At 29.4% G+C, this 16354-nt stretch overlaps 5 protein-coding genes across 5 annotated transcripts; 2 read left to right on the top strand and 3 right to left on the bottom strand.

Annotated features, from left to right (window-relative positions):
- Positions 1-930: 930 nt before the first annotated feature.
- On the bottom strand, positions 931-4022 carry PmUG01_10035100 (conserved Plasmodium protein, unknown function; the record flags this gene model as incomplete). The annotated part of the gene is made up of 2 exons (XM_029005547.1): positions 931-3442; positions 3805-4022. 2 exons carry the CDS (start codon positions 4020-4022, stop codon positions 931-933), a joined length of 2730 nt encoding a protein of 909 aa, XP_028862125.1.
- A 2128-nt stretch (positions 4023-6150) lies between these two features.
- Positions 6151-8388, bottom strand: PmUG01_10035000 (conserved Plasmodium protein, unknown function; the record flags this gene model as incomplete). Its single annotated transcript, XM_029005546.1, has 1 exon — positions 6151-8388. One exon carries the CDS (start codon positions 8386-8388, stop codon positions 6151-6153), a length of 2238 nt encoding a protein of 745 aa, XP_028862124.1.
- A 1317-nt stretch (positions 8389-9705) lies between these two features.
- On the top strand, positions 9706-13729 carry PmUG01_10034900 (conserved Plasmodium protein, unknown function; the record flags this gene model as incomplete). The annotated part of the gene is made up of 8 exons (XM_029005545.1): positions 9706-9729; positions 9910-9945; positions 10256-10292; positions 10424-10532; positions 10816-11305; positions 11828-12503; positions 12960-13123; positions 13673-13729. 8 exons carry the CDS (start codon positions 9706-9708, stop codon positions 13727-13729), a joined length of 1593 nt encoding a protein of 530 aa, XP_028862123.1.
- Positions 13730-13893: 164 nt separating this feature from the next.
- PmUG01_10034800 (conserved Plasmodium protein, unknown function) lies at positions 13894-14187 on the top strand (the record flags this gene model as incomplete). The annotated part of the gene is made up of 1 exon (XM_029005543.1): positions 13894-14187. One exon carries the CDS (start codon positions 13894-13896, stop codon positions 14185-14187), a length of 294 nt encoding a protein of 97 aa, XP_028862122.1.
- Positions 14188-14219: 32 nt separating this feature from the next.
- PmUG01_10034700 (HORMA domain protein, putative) lies at positions 14220-16348 on the bottom strand (the record flags this gene model as incomplete). The annotated part of the gene is made up of 7 exons (XM_029005542.1): positions 14220-14252; positions 14435-14511; positions 14627-14728; positions 15155-15374; positions 15516-15555; positions 16075-16114; positions 16273-16348. 7 exons carry the CDS (start codon positions 16346-16348, stop codon positions 14220-14222), a joined length of 588 nt encoding a protein of 195 aa, XP_028862121.1.
- Between the last annotated feature and the right edge of the window lie 6 nt (positions 16349-16354).

The following is a 16354-nucleotide window of genomic DNA, read 5'->3' as shown; positions in this document are numbered from 1 at the left end:
ACTACGCTCGCATAGGAGTATTTATCAACTTTAAGAATACGCAACATGGCGTTTCCACATGCAAGTTAACGTAGTTTCCAAAAATTTTTTACATAAATTATATTACCTATGTATACATATATGTGAGCCTTTTAAAAGGATTTATATAAATACAAATTGTTAAAACGAATATAGACGTCGCGTACATTTTACCGAGTTGTTTTTACATTTTCTATTGCGATATCTTATTTGCAGTTTTATTTGTAGTCTTTCTTTTAATTGTTTTTATTTATATTTAATTGAGAAAAGTTATAAACGACCAAAAAGAACAAAAAAAAAAAAAAATAAGAAAATAGGAATCAAGTGTACCACATCCGCACATGCTTTTTATTTCCCTCTACCTATAATAAAACTTTTTACAAATGAAAAAATAAAACATTATTATTTTTATGCATTTTATTTTTTTTTTTTTTTTTTTTTTTTTTATATACCGCATGTATGGACGCGTGTTGTATGCACCTAAATGTATATATATATATATGAGTAAATGCGCACACACCGCGTACATATGAGTATGTTCATGTTTTTATGTTTTATCGTACCCTGTGTTTAATTTTTTTTTTTTTTACATTTTATGTAATAATGTAAAATACAGAACTTTCTTAACCTTACCAATAATTTTTTTCTAATTTAAACATATTTTTTATTTTCCTCCATATGATTCGAAAGGGGATAAAAAACATCGTGCGCTAGTGTTTGTGTGGTGGTGGTTATTGCCCACAAGCCAAGTGCATACCGTGTCATACCATGTGGTTGTTATGTAATATATATATATATATGTATATATGTAAATGCCTGTATGAATACTTAAAGTATTATTGCATTACTTTCTTTAACAAGGTGGGAGAGAGAGCTTGGTATGCAGTGGGTTGGGGGGGAAGTATCCCCATACTATAGGTAAAAGAGAAATGCCTTCTTTTTATGCTGTAGTGATCTTTTCCAAATTTGATGGGAGCTCTTTTCAATCTTTTCAACATCGCTAAGCGAAAATTCGTTGTTATCATTCAAAGATGTTGTGTCCTCATTATTACCACCCATGTTAAGCAGTTGGTAGTAATTTTCATTTGAATTTTTTAATAGTTGTTTCCTTTCTGAAGCTAAGTGATAATGTTTATGTTGAAGTAGATTCACTTCTTTACCTGGGGTATCTTTCTTCTCATTTTTGTTGGTATCATCCATGTTCTTTATATAGTGATAATCTTTTTCGGAGTTAAATAATGTCGTTTCATCCTCTGTTTGTAGAGAAGAGGCAGAGGGAGACACTGATTTTAAGTTATTGCTAATATTTTTACCATTACTACCACCATTTTTATTACTATTATTACTACCATCGTAGTTTTTATTTTCATTTTTGTTATCTTTTTTATTTTCTTTTTCATTTGTTTTCTTCTCTTTTTCTTTTTTTTTTTTTTTTTTTGCTATTTTACTTGATGCCGATTGAGGTGCTCTTTCCCGAAAAATAATATTTCCACGAAGAGAAAATTTCCCCTCATTAAGTGGTATTGCTTCACAAATGCCCACTGATAACTTTTTTTTTTTTTTTTTTTTAATCATGTATTCTGACCAGTTACAACTTGACCCCTTTTTATTTTCATGTGCTATGACTGATTCGTATTTACTACTATTGTATTGTGGTAAAGACCACATTTTTCTATTCTCCATAAAATATGAAGAATATGCCATTTTGTCAGAGTTCTTTTGACAACACCACGTTCCGATATTACTAAAATGATTTGATAGTAGTGATATCTTTTCATAATTTTCCTCTTCACTTTTTGAAGTTAGGTTAAAACATGTCTTTCCATTTTGTGTATATCCATTATCACAATGTGTGACTTCCCCTTTGAACAGAGTTTCGTTTCTCAAATTGCTCCTTACACTTTTGTTGAATAGACTACCACTACTTCCACTATTTGTTACAAATACATGTTGAATGGTATTCGAAATACTGTTTCTTTTTTTACTTTCAAAAGAACTGCAATAAATAATATTCATATTGTTATTCTTATTTGTATCATCTCTTATTATCCTTCTTTCATTAGCATTTTTTTCGGTAGAACGAAAGTCTTCTTTGTTTTGTTTATTTATATCTATTTCTGCAAAATTAGACCAACTCCAACTTTTTCCTATTGGCTTTTCATAATGATACATATATTGGTTTATTATGTTATCATTTTCATTATGATGAATACTGTTGTTTTTGAAAAAGAGTTTATTTCTTCTGCATTTAACATGGATTGCATCACCTTCATTTGGATTCCCCCTCTTCTGCTGTACCTTCATCTCTTCGTTGCTTACCACTTTACCATGAATACTTTGTTCATCTGAAGATGTACAATTTTTTTTTTTTTTTTTTTTTCCAGTACCCTGTAGTTTGCTATCTATTTCATTCGCAAGTACACCACAGTCGTTTTTCGAAATAGCACTTGTGTCAAAAAAATTAAGAGAAAATTTCTCTTTCCTCAATGTGAAATCATTGTTATCTTCCTCACTAGGTGCTACTTCCATTTCGCAGGTGTTCCCGGCATACCCCTCCTCTATTTTACTACTATATGACTTCTTATCATCGTGTATATGTATGTTATTGCTTTTGTGCATGCTGTAAGATTTATATTTATTTTCATCATAGGTCCTTCGCATCTTTTTTAAATTTTCTCCCGGTAGTCCATGCCCTGAGATAACGTATCCCCTATCAAGCAAAGGATAACCCCTTTGTCGGTTATCACTTAGCTGAATGACGACTTTCTGCGTATCATTTTGGCCGATGGCACCTTCCCCGTTACATTTATAATCTCCCTTTACTTGTAAGCTGCTAGTTCTAGCGAATGGATCACTTTCAAGAGGTATTTGCACGTCTTCCTGCATATCCTGCTCTTCCTGGTGGTGGTCCTCATGCTTTCCCTTCCTAGGAACATCCTCCGTTATTTCTTTTATGAAAATGATTTCATCATCGGTATATAAGCTATATTTTAAATTATTTTTTTTGTATATAATATGCTGAGGAATTTTAAGCGAATTTGAATTTTTACTAATAATGGAGTATTTTCTATCAATGTACGAACTAAAATTTTGTTTATTTTTTTTTTTTTCACATTTACCTTCTTCATTTAAATCGTTGCGTTTTATTTGAATATTTTTATCATATCGAATTTCACTTATACTTTTCTGAAATCTTTTTCTTCTTAAATTTTCAACTTCTCCATCACTTGAAATTTTTTTAATATCATAGTCTTCAAAGTAACATCCCCATGTTTTTAAAAAGGGGTTTAGAAAGTTTATATCCGTTTGAATGTAAGTGTTTTTAAATTTTTTTCCTTTTTTCCTTTTACTCAGTATTTTATCTAGTTCTATGTAGAAGTTTTTGTTCGGCTGTGTTTCTTGTCTATTTTTGAGAAGTTCGCACCTAGAAATGAGACACATGAGGGCGCGAACATGTTCCTCTGTCGGTTCATTTGATTGGAAGCACGTACGTACGCAAGTGAACTCGCGCATATATACACACATATACATACACGCATATACATACACGCATATACATACCTATATATACATACATATATATACATATATATACAGACATATATATACATATATATACATACATATATATACATACATATACATACATATATATACATACATATATATACATATACATACATATATATACATACATATATATACATATATATACATACACGTACGTACGTATACACACACATTCATATGCGCGCGTACGTTCCGGCGCTCCGTTTGTGCACTCACTTGACATTCAGGGCCCTTCTGATTTTTTCGCATTTTCCCTTTAAATGTTTTATTTTATTTCGGAGTTTTATATTTTCAACTGCAAACCAATTCTTATCACTTCTTTTATACTCAGAGGAAGGGGGGGTATCATCCCTCTCCTCCGTACTCTCCTTGGATATGCATGTGGAATCGTAAATTGTGGAGGAAGGTGAAGAAAGGCTCCCCTGTGTTCCCATTATTATTGTCTACTATTTAAGAAAAAAAAAAAAAAAAAAAAAGTTGGCTTTAAACGTATATTTTTATATAATAACTAAAATGGCTATTACGCGCTTGACGGGTTGGTAAACGGGAAAAATGGAGAAAAATGAGGGGGAGTAGAAGATGGGAAGTGGAGAAGAAGCAAAGTATAAGATGTAGAGTGGATAATTGGAAATCTAGATTAAATATGAAGCCACAGGAACAACTGTTGTATGTCGTGTGAGGTTATATCGAGAAGTTTACTTGAAGAACAAGAGCTCAAGCAAGAGAAAACAACAACATTAAAGGGGAATTATCCCATACAAACGCATGTAAATTTACGTAAATAGCAGTATATAGACATAAATATATGTAAATAGATGTAAATACTCATAAATACACATATATTGATATGTGTACATATTTATTTATTTATTTATAACAGTACTTGCTCTCACATGTAACCAAGTCCATATTTAAAAAAAAAAATAAAATAAAAAAAAGTTAATCGCACGTTAATGTTAAGTCTGCATGCACATTTTTAAAAATAAATAATTTTCAAAAAATATAAAAAATATATTTAAAACTTCTTAATGTGAGTAATATATACCTCTCAAAGGCATTTGACAGAACAAAAGTTTAAGAGAACAGTTAGAAATTATTTTAACCATATTTTTTATTTTTCTTCATCCTATTCCTTGCGCCACACAAGGGGTTATCTCCAAAGAAGGTTGTCTCCTTTTTCCGAAAAATAAAATAAAACAAAATGCAGCAAATTTAGCAAAATATAACATGATATATCAAAGTGTAACATAACATAACAAAATGTTTCAAAATATGCCAGAATATAGCAAAACATATCCACTCATTTGATCCGTGTGAACAGTAGCTCTAGAGAAAAAAATGGGAACCTGGATGAGCGAACGAAAGAGGATCAAAAACATTCAGCTTAAATGCATTTTTTTTAAAAATTGTGGCAGTCATAATGTATATGTCTACGTATATGTATACGCATATATGTATACATATTTGTACGCGTGCATGCTGAACGATGTTGCAACAACATTTTAGAATAAAAGCATAAGAGTGAAGTACTTCACCTGTAATTGGCTATATAGAAGGAATAAGGGTACCCGTAGAAACATCTGGGGGGGGGAAAAAAAAAAAATAATTGTCCTTGTAAGTGTTTCTTTTTTTTTTTTTCGCTTTTCATCCACTGGATCCCACTTTCAGACTCCTCGTGGATGTGCAAAAGGAGTATTATAGTTACTGTTCTCTTTAATCATATATACACCATTTAACATTTTATTATGCAAAATGGGTCCTTCACGTTTGCAGAGTTACGTGAAACATTTAAACCGAATAATATAAATGCATACTTTCAGTTGTGAGTTACCTGTACAGGTGTGGAAATGTTTAACATGGAACAATTTATTGATATATTTAGAAAAATTAAGTCTTTTTTTTTTTTTTTTTTTTTTTTTGGACTGTTTGTAATGTATATGTAGGCGGCTACTCTAAGTAATGTAAGTGAAAAAATGGACATGAATTTACTCAAAAAAAAAAAAAAAAATAGAAAAGAAGGGTGAGAAGGTGAGAATAAATTAATCGGATAAGAAACAAATTTACTGACATAATATTGAAGTCTTAATGACGTCATAACAACAGTATATTGGCATGGGGTAACAGGGTGCTACATTTGGCCTTCTACATTTTAGCAGGGACGAGTTTGAGATGGGGATGGGGGCAGAGTGCTCAAAATATATGTCTCTGTAGACATAATGCTGACAATTTTAGTTATATATTTATTTATATATTCATTTGTTTTTCTATCTTTTTTTTTTTTTTTTTTTTTTTTTTTTTTTTTATTTCCCTCATGAGCACTGTGTTGTAGGTTCTCTTTTTCACCCCTCTAAGTGATTTCTATTTCCACAAATAAGTAAAATATGCATGTATAACTATCTGAATAAAGTTTACCTATATTGATATAGCGGTCGAATAGGGTGTCTTCGCGCAAGTAGTGTGCAGTTGTTTGTACGTGAGGGTAATCCATTTTTATATAAATAATTATATTTACAATATATAATATCACTTCTTATTCCCAGAAGTATAGGTGCTAACCGCATATCAGCTATCCTTGTCATCATCTACGGAGGAGTTTTGGCTACTTCCAGCATTAACCTGACTGGATATTCTATTTCTTTTGTTATTATTTCCAGTGAGAAAGACAATAACAACAAATATTAGAAATAAGATAAAGAAGAAAACATTTAACAAGTTTAAAGTTTCGTCAACAGTACAATGAGGAATATTCTTAATTTTGCAAATTTCCGTATGTTCTGAACAACAAATGAATCTCCTTATCCCATCAGAGTATAATTTCATACTACTAATATTTTTAGTTTTATGATAAAAAAGATTTCTAATAAATCCTTTTTTATGTTCAACATATGTCTGTACATCATATAACTTAAAAGCACCATAAGCATAAACATTACAATTTTTAAAAAGTTTAAAGGTTTCTATAGGTACTTGAAAAAAAAACAAAAATTGATATACCCCTTCATCATATACTAAATTTTTTTCACTCGTATATTTTCCCTCGGATTTTATATTACATTGTAATTTTAGTCTTGCTTTAACAGCTTCCTTCGATGGGTTCCATACGTGCACGAGGACTCCACATTTGTCTTCATTTACTTTATCACATACATCTGAGTATAAAATGTTGATTATTCTTAACTCATTCAGCGTTTCCATGTAAAAGATGATGCTGTCATACGCATTCCTGTCCTCTTCCCCTTCAGGCGCTTCTCCCCCTTGCACTCTGTAGCGCAGTTCACTACTGCCAGGGTTATTACTGCGCATGCTGCGTATGTCGTTTATGCCTTTTACATCACTTACACTGCTCCTTCCTCCCATCCCCGTGTGGTTTTGGGTAGGGGGATTGGCCTGTCCATAGGCCATTGGGGCAAAGGAATCCCTCATAGCCAGGTTTTGCTTCTTTTTGTTTCTTAAGTTTATAATAAATTCCGTGCGGTCTTCCTTATAATACTCATAAGCAACATAATGATGGATATTAGTATCTGTGAAATAATCAACAGTTCTTTTATCAGCATTCTGTTTATTATAATCTTTTTTTTGAAAAATATAATGAGGATATTTTCCATTTATTACTGGTAATTTTGTGACTATATCTTCATTTCCTTTTGTAAATTCTTTTGCTTTATTTAAATATGATTCTACTGTATTTTGAATACATTCATGTTTAGCAACACAGTGTTGTTCCTTCTCACTTGAATTAAGATTAGAACCTATGATCCCACAAACTTCTTCACTACTCTGTGAAATATAGTGTCTTGGTATTAGTATAGTTTTCTTTAAGCAGTTAGATTCAGTATATGTACACCTACTTTCATCACTTTCTATACATTCAAATTTATCAGCTATGTTGTATGAGCATCCATAATCTAACGTGTCATATTTAATATTATACAATTCTTCAGGATAAAATGGGTATAATAAATAATTATTATAAAATTTAGGAATAATAATATCATCAAAGGCGGATGAAGAATAAGATATACTAACTATCTTGTTGTTATCATATATGTTCATAAAATTGGTTAACTCATCTAATACATATCTATAACTTGTTGCAGTTAAATTTGTTTTTTCTTCATATAAATTATAGTAGTCGGAAAAACTTTTTTCCTTTTTTATAATTGTAATATTAAAAATAAGATATAATTTTACTTCCTTTTTAAAACGAAATATTGCATAGAATGGTAGTAAATGACGAACACTTCTCTTAATAGACACTAGTCTTTCTTTAAATAATTTCCTATTCCACCTGTTATCTGTAGGACATTCTAAACGCATATCTTTAGGGAAATCCGGATATACAGTATTAATATTTTCATATGCAAAAGGAATATCGAAACAGGAACAACACATAGAAAAAGACTTATCATTAAACCCTTTGAAGACAGGAATACTTGACCTTTCATGAAGATTCATTTCATATTTCATGCATCTATCATGTCCTCTTTTATTCTGTTTATCAAAGTCATCATCTCCTCTTTCATAAAAACCTTTATAGCTATATATCGATTTTTCAGGAGCTATTCCAGTATAATACATTGGATAAGCTACTATTAATTTATGTTGATGTATTATTAAATAATACTCTTCTTTATAATGCCGTATAAGCAATAATATCCTCTGGTTATTTCCTATGTTTACTTTTATCTTAGTTTGGTAGTCGCAGTTCTCATCTTCCGCACACTTTACTAAAACTTCCCCGTACGGAGGTGCTTCCTCCTTCTTTAGACCCTTATTATATTTTGGGGTATTTGAAGTCATTATTTAAGCTGCCCTGCTCTTGGAGCCTCGATTCATACGCACGCATGCACGAGTGTGTATATATATGTGAGAGACTGCGTTTGTATATATATATATATATATATATATATATATTATATATGTATTTATATATGCTTGTATGCCTGTACCTTTAGAAAAAATTAGGGCTGCTTCTTTGGGCGTACGCAAGGCATATAAATAAGAATGTGCATGCATACATGTTTATATATGTACACATGTATTTGCTTGTGTATGGTAGTTCCCCCCTTGTATTTGCACTTTCTTATTACATGTTTTCCTCCCCCTCAATTTCCAAAGTTGTCCATTCGCTTCCCCTTCTTTTTATGGCAAAATTGAGGGAAGTTTTATAATATTATATATAAATCTACTGCACTGTTTTTTGTCACTCCTTTCGTGAGTCCGAGAGCATTTTTTTTTTTCATCTTATATAAATGCGAATATTGCTTTTTATGTATTTATTCCCTTTAGTGCCCCACGAGTACGTGTGTGTGTACGTATATATATATATATATATATAAATATAATATTGCTCTAATGAATATTTATTTGTGCCCGTATTTAAGCATTTGCGTTTTATGTTCTTAGTTGTTGCCCTTATATCTCAGTAGTAATAACTTTACTTTGCGTAATGAATGAAATTTTTTTTTTTTTTTTTTTTTTTTCTGAGGAACACAAGATAGGCACTTTTTTCATGTGTCTCTGTAATTTTATGAGTATCAATAGGGAGAGTGAACTATGCATTATATATCTATGCGTATGTATTTATGCATTTATTTATATATTTATTTCCTTTCTCTGTCTTTTTTTTTTTTATTTTTTGCGCCTCCCCCACCTCTACTTTAAATTTGCATTTTTTGAAGGAATTTTTATAGTAAGCTCTTATCTGATAATACTCTATTTTCCTTTTTAACTTCTATGATGTTTATTTTAACTTTCTTCTTTTATTTTGCTATTTAATTCTTGTTTTATGATAAGGGGATAAATTTATTTTCTTTTTTCATTTTATTTTTTGAAATGTATCCTACTAAATATTAGGGATCTTAGTTCCTCCCGAAAGGGGAAAATAAGCAAAGGAAAAAGTGGGAAGTGAATAACATATCTTTCAACTACATTTGAGTTTGGGTTTTCCGCCTGATGCACTTCATGCCCTAGTAAAAGGCTCTGGGTCACACGCACGTTTGTATGTATATATACATGCATATGTGTATATATATGTATATGTATGTATATGCTGGAATATGTTCCTCTTCCTCTCATTGCTGCTAAATCTGAAAAGTCTCCAAACCATATGGCAGGATGAGTGAGGAAGACTTCTACAATGTGAGTATTACTTAACCGCTTATTCATAAAAAAAAAAAAAATATATAACAAAATAAAACAAAATAAAAAAAAAAAAAAAAATTAAAAATAAAAAAGAGAAAATATATAAAAGAACAAAAATGTTGACATTCCCTTTTAAAATAAACTCTACATAATATTAACGCTTCCTTTTTGGTGTAGAATTTAGAAACAATCATTGAGGAATCTAGGAGACGGGTATGCTTAATAGGTTGCGCATGATAAGTTGTATGCCACCTGATAATGCTCCTACACCTTCCCATTCTCCTTCCTATTCACCTCCCTTTTAGCCACCCCATCATCATCATTATTCCTTCTATTATACCTCATATTATTCCTCATATTATGCCTCATTTTATTCCTCATTTTATTCTTCATTTTATTCCTCATTTTATTCTTCATTTTATTCTTCATTTTATTCCTCATTTTATTCCTCATTTTATTCTTCATTTTATTCTTCATTTTATTCCTCATTTTATTCCCTTTACTTTTATTGTTTTTTCCCAAGATAATAGACAAGGAACGACTATTAGCGGGGGAGAACTGTTACAAAAGAAAAAAAAAAAAAAAAAATAAAATAAAAAATAAAAAATTGCGTGTGTTACATATGTAAATACGAAAACTGGAAGGCATATGAGATATATCGCTTTTCTGTCTTCTTTACTTCATATTACAGGTGATAAATTAAAAAGCTCGGAAGAGCAGCCCATAGAAGCCCCTTACTATAAGTATACAAGTTTAATTATTCCATCTTATAAGAGCTCGGAGAATAATTCTTGCACAAAGTATTATTAAAATGAAAAATAGCTGCACTTGTGCATGCTTTTTTTTTCTTATGCTCCTGTTTATTGCATACCATTTGCTCCTTCACAGCTACTTACATATACATACACATATATATATAGTTGTACATGGTGATACATGTGTGAATGTATGTACGTATGAGCTCGTGTGTGAGTATGTATGCAGTTCTTTTTTTTACCTGGTAAACATGTTCATGAATTTACTTTTGTATGCTTAATTATATATATGCACCCCTTCCTTCTAATACGTTTCAACAAAAAAAAGAAAAAACAAAAACCAACTCAGCGATAACATCAAGGAGCTTCTAAAACTCCACGAAGACAAAGATATAGAGGTAATAAAAAAAAAGTTAGAGGAAAAAAAGATAAGCAAAAAAAATTTAGTAGAAATTAGAATAGGAACACCAGATCATAAAACAAGTTCAAGCGAATATAATAGAAAAATTTTTAAAAACATAAATAGCAAAAACAAAAGTAATAATGACAAACGTAATAAAGACAAAAACATTCTACCAAATGAGAGATGGAGGAAAAAAAATACTAGTAATATACGAGATTTCATTAATCTAGAAAAAGAAATATTCATTGCAAGGACTTTGATGTATAAAAAAAAAACAAGGCTTGATGATATTTATAATTATACAAGTAAAAAGGAAAATATAATAAACAATATGAGCAAAAATATAAACAAAGAGGCAGCTAAACTTCAAGAGTCCTTAGTAGAAAATTTCAAAAAAACGGAGGAGCTCATTAAGGTATGCGCACTGATGGACACGTACAAGTGAACAACCAAGTGTGTTCATTAGTGTTTATCTGTTTTCATATTGTTTTCATAAGTGTGCATATGCTTACATATTGTATTTATGGATGTTCTTGTGTTTTTATAACATGTTTATGTATGTCCATGCATATGTATGAATATACATGTGCACCTCACAAACTTTCTCATTTTTCCACTTTGCATTCTGAAAAAAAAAAAAAAAAAAAGGTATCCCTTTGGAGGTCGTTTGTGTATTATTTTCTTCCACATGAAAATGCTTCCTCACTTATGAGCGTTGCTTAAATGTAGCTAGTCGGTGTTACACGTTTGCATACATGCACATATACTACGTACACGTGCATATAACCAAATTATCAATACTTGATAAAGAGCTATTTTTATTTTATTTTTTTAATTTTGAAAAAATCATAAAATAAATATTTCCCCTTATTGTCACTAATTTTCGCTAATTTCCCCCGTTTGTGCTTTTCCCCCTTAACTACATAACCGGACGCAGAAATTCGAAGAGATAAGCTCAAAGAAGAAGAAAAAAAAAAATCAAGTCCAACTGCTGAACATAGAAATTAGTAAACTTAATGTTGAATTTGAAAAAAAAGATGAAAAAATAAAAGAACTAGACAAATATAAAAATTTCTTGAACAAACTAGCTAATAGCGATACGTCAGACGAAAATGCATTGAATAAGAAAAAAGCGAAAAAAAAGGAGGAACAGGGGGAAGAAATAAAAGAGCAAAAAAAAGAAGAAGATCATTTTTCAAAAAATATGGAAAAGTACATTAAAAACTCCCAGTTATTAATCGACAATTTTAATATGTTGGAAGAGCAACATTTACAACTTATTGATGATACACAAAATGCTGAATATGAATTAGAAGAATATGAAAAAAAATATGAAGATAAAAAGAAAAATATGCAAATAAAAAATAAGGAAATAGACATAAAAATTAAACAAGTTAACACATTCATTAAAGAACATAATGAAAAAATTTCAGAATATGAAAATATTATTAAAAATAATCAAGACCAGATATCATTTACAAATATTAACAACAAAATAGATTATATTTGTACACAGTTTTCTTATGATATCAATACAAATGAAATAATGAAAAAGCTGCAAATTCTTGAAAATAAAATTTATTCGTACTTTACCGCTCTAACAAAATACACCGGTAGGGAAAGAGAAGCATACAAACGTACACACACGCATACATATATATATATATATATATACATATGTTGAACGCGCGAAAATATATGGGGTGTTATGTGTTTTGTTAGTACATATAACGTGCTATCTCTTCTAAAAAGCTTGTTATGTATGACTTTTTTGTTTTTTTTCAAGTCCCCTTTTTCTGACATAAATTTTTCATTTTATTAAAAAATCATTTCCTGCCTTCTTGTACTTTCATATACTTTCATCCGAATGCGTTTATTTTTATATTATTTCGTTGTTTTTCGTAAATAACAAAAAATTGTATTCATTTAAGGAGTACTCTCTTTCAATCTCTTTTTCTTTTTTTTTAATTGAACACCGATGGGCGAAGCATTTTCATTATATCATCGTTTCGTTAATTCACCACTTTACCACTTTACTGCACGCTTTTGAAATTACTTTTTTTTTGAAGAGGAAAATAGCCAACTCGTGTATGAATATCAAAGGGAAAGGGAACAAGAAAGAAGAAAACAAATGCGGTTTGAAATTAACTTAGATAGGAAAGGCAACAATCAAAATAAGCAGCTGAAGAATAAGAAAGTCAACAATAAAAATTCAGCCATTAACCTTAAGGATGTAAGTGGAAAAATTGTTAAACTGATGAGTGAATAAAAAAAGAAAACGAACAAACAAACAAAAACAAAAACAAAAAAAAAGAGCTAATAAGGGAAAAGTTTCTTCATCAGCACAAACTACCAAGTGCGAAATTTTTAATTTACACACATTTATCTCCCTTTTTTGAATGTTTCCCATACGTACAGAGGGAATTACAAAATTTGTTGAATCAGCGTAGATTATCATAATGAAAATATATTTCATTGAATAATTTTATCGGCTATAAAATATGAGTTCTTAAAAGTCTTGCTGATATTAAACATATAATTTAGGCTATCATATATGTATGCAAGTGTATATATATATATATATGTGCATAAAAAGAGAAAAAGAAGTTCGCTTTATCATGAGAAACTTCTTCATTTTCAACAATTTCGTAAATGATGAATGATTAAAATAAGTGGATTTATGTAGTTAAGTGTAATTACACGTAATGGAAGTTGTTCATCATAATATAAATTTTATTTTATTTTACTTTATTTATTTTTTTTTTTATTTCTTAAAATGCAGAAAAAAGAAAAGCGCGAAAACATATATACGCTATTTGAAAAAGACTTATTTAAATGACGTCCGTACAGATGAATATTAAAAATTACTGGAATGTTCAAAAGAGAAAAGCCCATTTTTTAAGATATTAAATTGTAATAGTAACAACAGTTATTATAATATTAGTAATAATAACAATAACGATAGTTACTACAATTATTATAATAATTACTACAATAATAATAATGGCGGTGAAAAAAAATCAGGATATAAAAAGAAACTTCAAAATTTTGTTCGAGCGAAGAATTATATTATCACATGAAGGTGAAATATATTTTGACCAATCAATAAACGCATTTTATGGAATATGTTTAATCATCTTATCCATCACAACAATTATTTTTTCATCTTTGTTTTTTTTTTTAAATATGCATCCTTACGCATCCTATTATTACATCGTAACTGTTGGCTCAATTCCTGTTTATATTTTATATAAATACTTTACGTGGATATCCTTAGAACTTTTTAAATATTCTTAAAAATACGAGCAACACTTAGCTCAATGCACTTCTTAACACGTGTCTTTTCGGCTTTCGACGTATATCTTAAATAGCGCAATTGTCCAAAAAAAAAAAAAAAAAAAAAAAAGGGAGTAAATAGTAAGGGGTAAATGCAAAGAAGTATATGCAAAGACGCACGTGCAAATAAATACATGGAAAGGTCTATACGTGCAAGGATCTCGGTTCGAGATCACATATATTCATTTATGCATAAATATTCATTTACCTGACATATAGAGCTGGCCTTATTATTATCAAAAATATTCATACTTTTTAAAATCTTCTTTTTGTACATTTCTAGGTCTGGTTAAGGTATAAATGAAAGGCTAATTACCAGTTGAGGCAAACACACATACAAACATACATATACTTTACATTTTATACGCTTATGGACATGTACATTTATATCAATCCTTACTATCATATGAAATTATTTCCCAATCATCTTTTAAGCTCTCATGAATGGAGGGGTTTTCCTCATGGTCTTTCAGTAAATCAAAGGAAATCTCAAACGTCTTTTCTTCATGTGTAATAAAAATAATATATATTTCCATTTTTTATTATTATTTTTTTTTTTTTGTAATTTCATACATATATAGCCATCATTTTAACGCTACTTTCATGGATGTATGTATTTGTGTATATATCATATACATGTGTATGAAAATGAATATTAAAACTAATTCTCTTTAAGCTTTTTGAAAGGCATATAAAAGTGACCTCGTTTTTTTTTTTTTTTTTTTTTAATTATATCGTAAAACTTCAATATATTCATATCAAATATTGGAAGGATAAAAAAAAATTTTAAAATATGTAAATATGTAAAAATTATATTGCAGAAAGTTGCAATGAGGAAAAAGCATATCACATAAATACACGTATATGCAAACGTACACATGTATGCATGTATATATATATATATATATACATGTATTAATTTCCTAACCCGTATCACAGTTTTCAAACATCTGCATTTCAAGATACGTAAAAAAGTCCCAAGCAAACTGCTCAAAGGAAGAATAGCTAAGTTGTTTGCTATTTGTTTTGTATAATTGCTCAAACTCAATTGTGAATATTTTTATGACTTCATCTCTCAAATTCTTTAAAATTATTCTGTATTTATATAAGCTTTTATCCAACAGGTATTTTTTTATAGGAATTAGTGCCTTAAAAAAAAAAGGGGGTAAATTGAGTAAATCTTTCATAGCTTCCTTATTGCTTGTATATACGTTTACATTTACATGTAAAAGTTCATACACATGTACGCATGTATACATATGTATCTCTCTTCAGCAGCTGTCTTCAACCTGTTGTATATATTCCTCTACTTGTTTATTTGAGCAATGCCTGTCATTAAAAATAAAAATGCTCCATTTTACTTACAGTTTTGTAATTTAATATACTATTTTTCAATGGTCAAAAATGTATTTACATAACTCTATATTCAAATTAAAGGTGTATTATATTAATGTTTTACATTTAAAAAAATATTTTTTTAAAGCTTTTAACAACATATGAAAAGATAAAAAAAAGCGTTTCAATTTTCAAGGCTGTTCTTTTTTCATAAAAGAAATGTTTTCATTTGTACATATTGTTAATTTTGCTAAATTTGCGTGCTTGGTGTTTATTTCATATTTTACATGGTATATTTATGTGTTAAGTATTATGTGTATTGTGTTACGTGCATTTTATGTAGCATATGTATGTCACGTGTTAAGTGCCTTTTATGTATGAAGTATGTAACTCATATATTTTTCTGCATATTTTGTGAATTTTATAAAAGTAATGCAAAAGCATCTCTCGTGATATAGCAAGGAAATGTTCAGAATTTTACTTTTTATTCATTTTATTGCTTTTTTTCCTTACCATAGGAGGGTATTGAATTTTCTTTTTTTCTTAAAATACTCTGCAAAAGTGAGAAAAAACTATGTTTATATATACATCATACATATGTATTTATGTATAAATGTATGTACATATACATTTTAGGGCATAAATGGTCTTGTAATAAACTTTGTCATTTCAGCTTGTTATTTATAGAGTATTTCAAGTTTTTGCTTAAACCAGAAGAGTAAATGTTCATTAAATAAAGTATTAAATGAGTGAACGCTTCAATAAATTCAAACACATAAGTTTCCATTCTACT

Source organism: Plasmodium malariae, assembly GCF_900090045.1.
Source record: "Plasmodium malariae genome assembly, chromosome: 10".
Taxonomy (NCBI): domain Eukaryota; phylum Apicomplexa; class Aconoidasida; order Haemosporida; family Plasmodiidae; genus Plasmodium; species Plasmodium malariae.
Note: the sequence above shows the minus strand (reverse complement) of the source record. Positions and strands in the feature narration are given on the sequence as shown.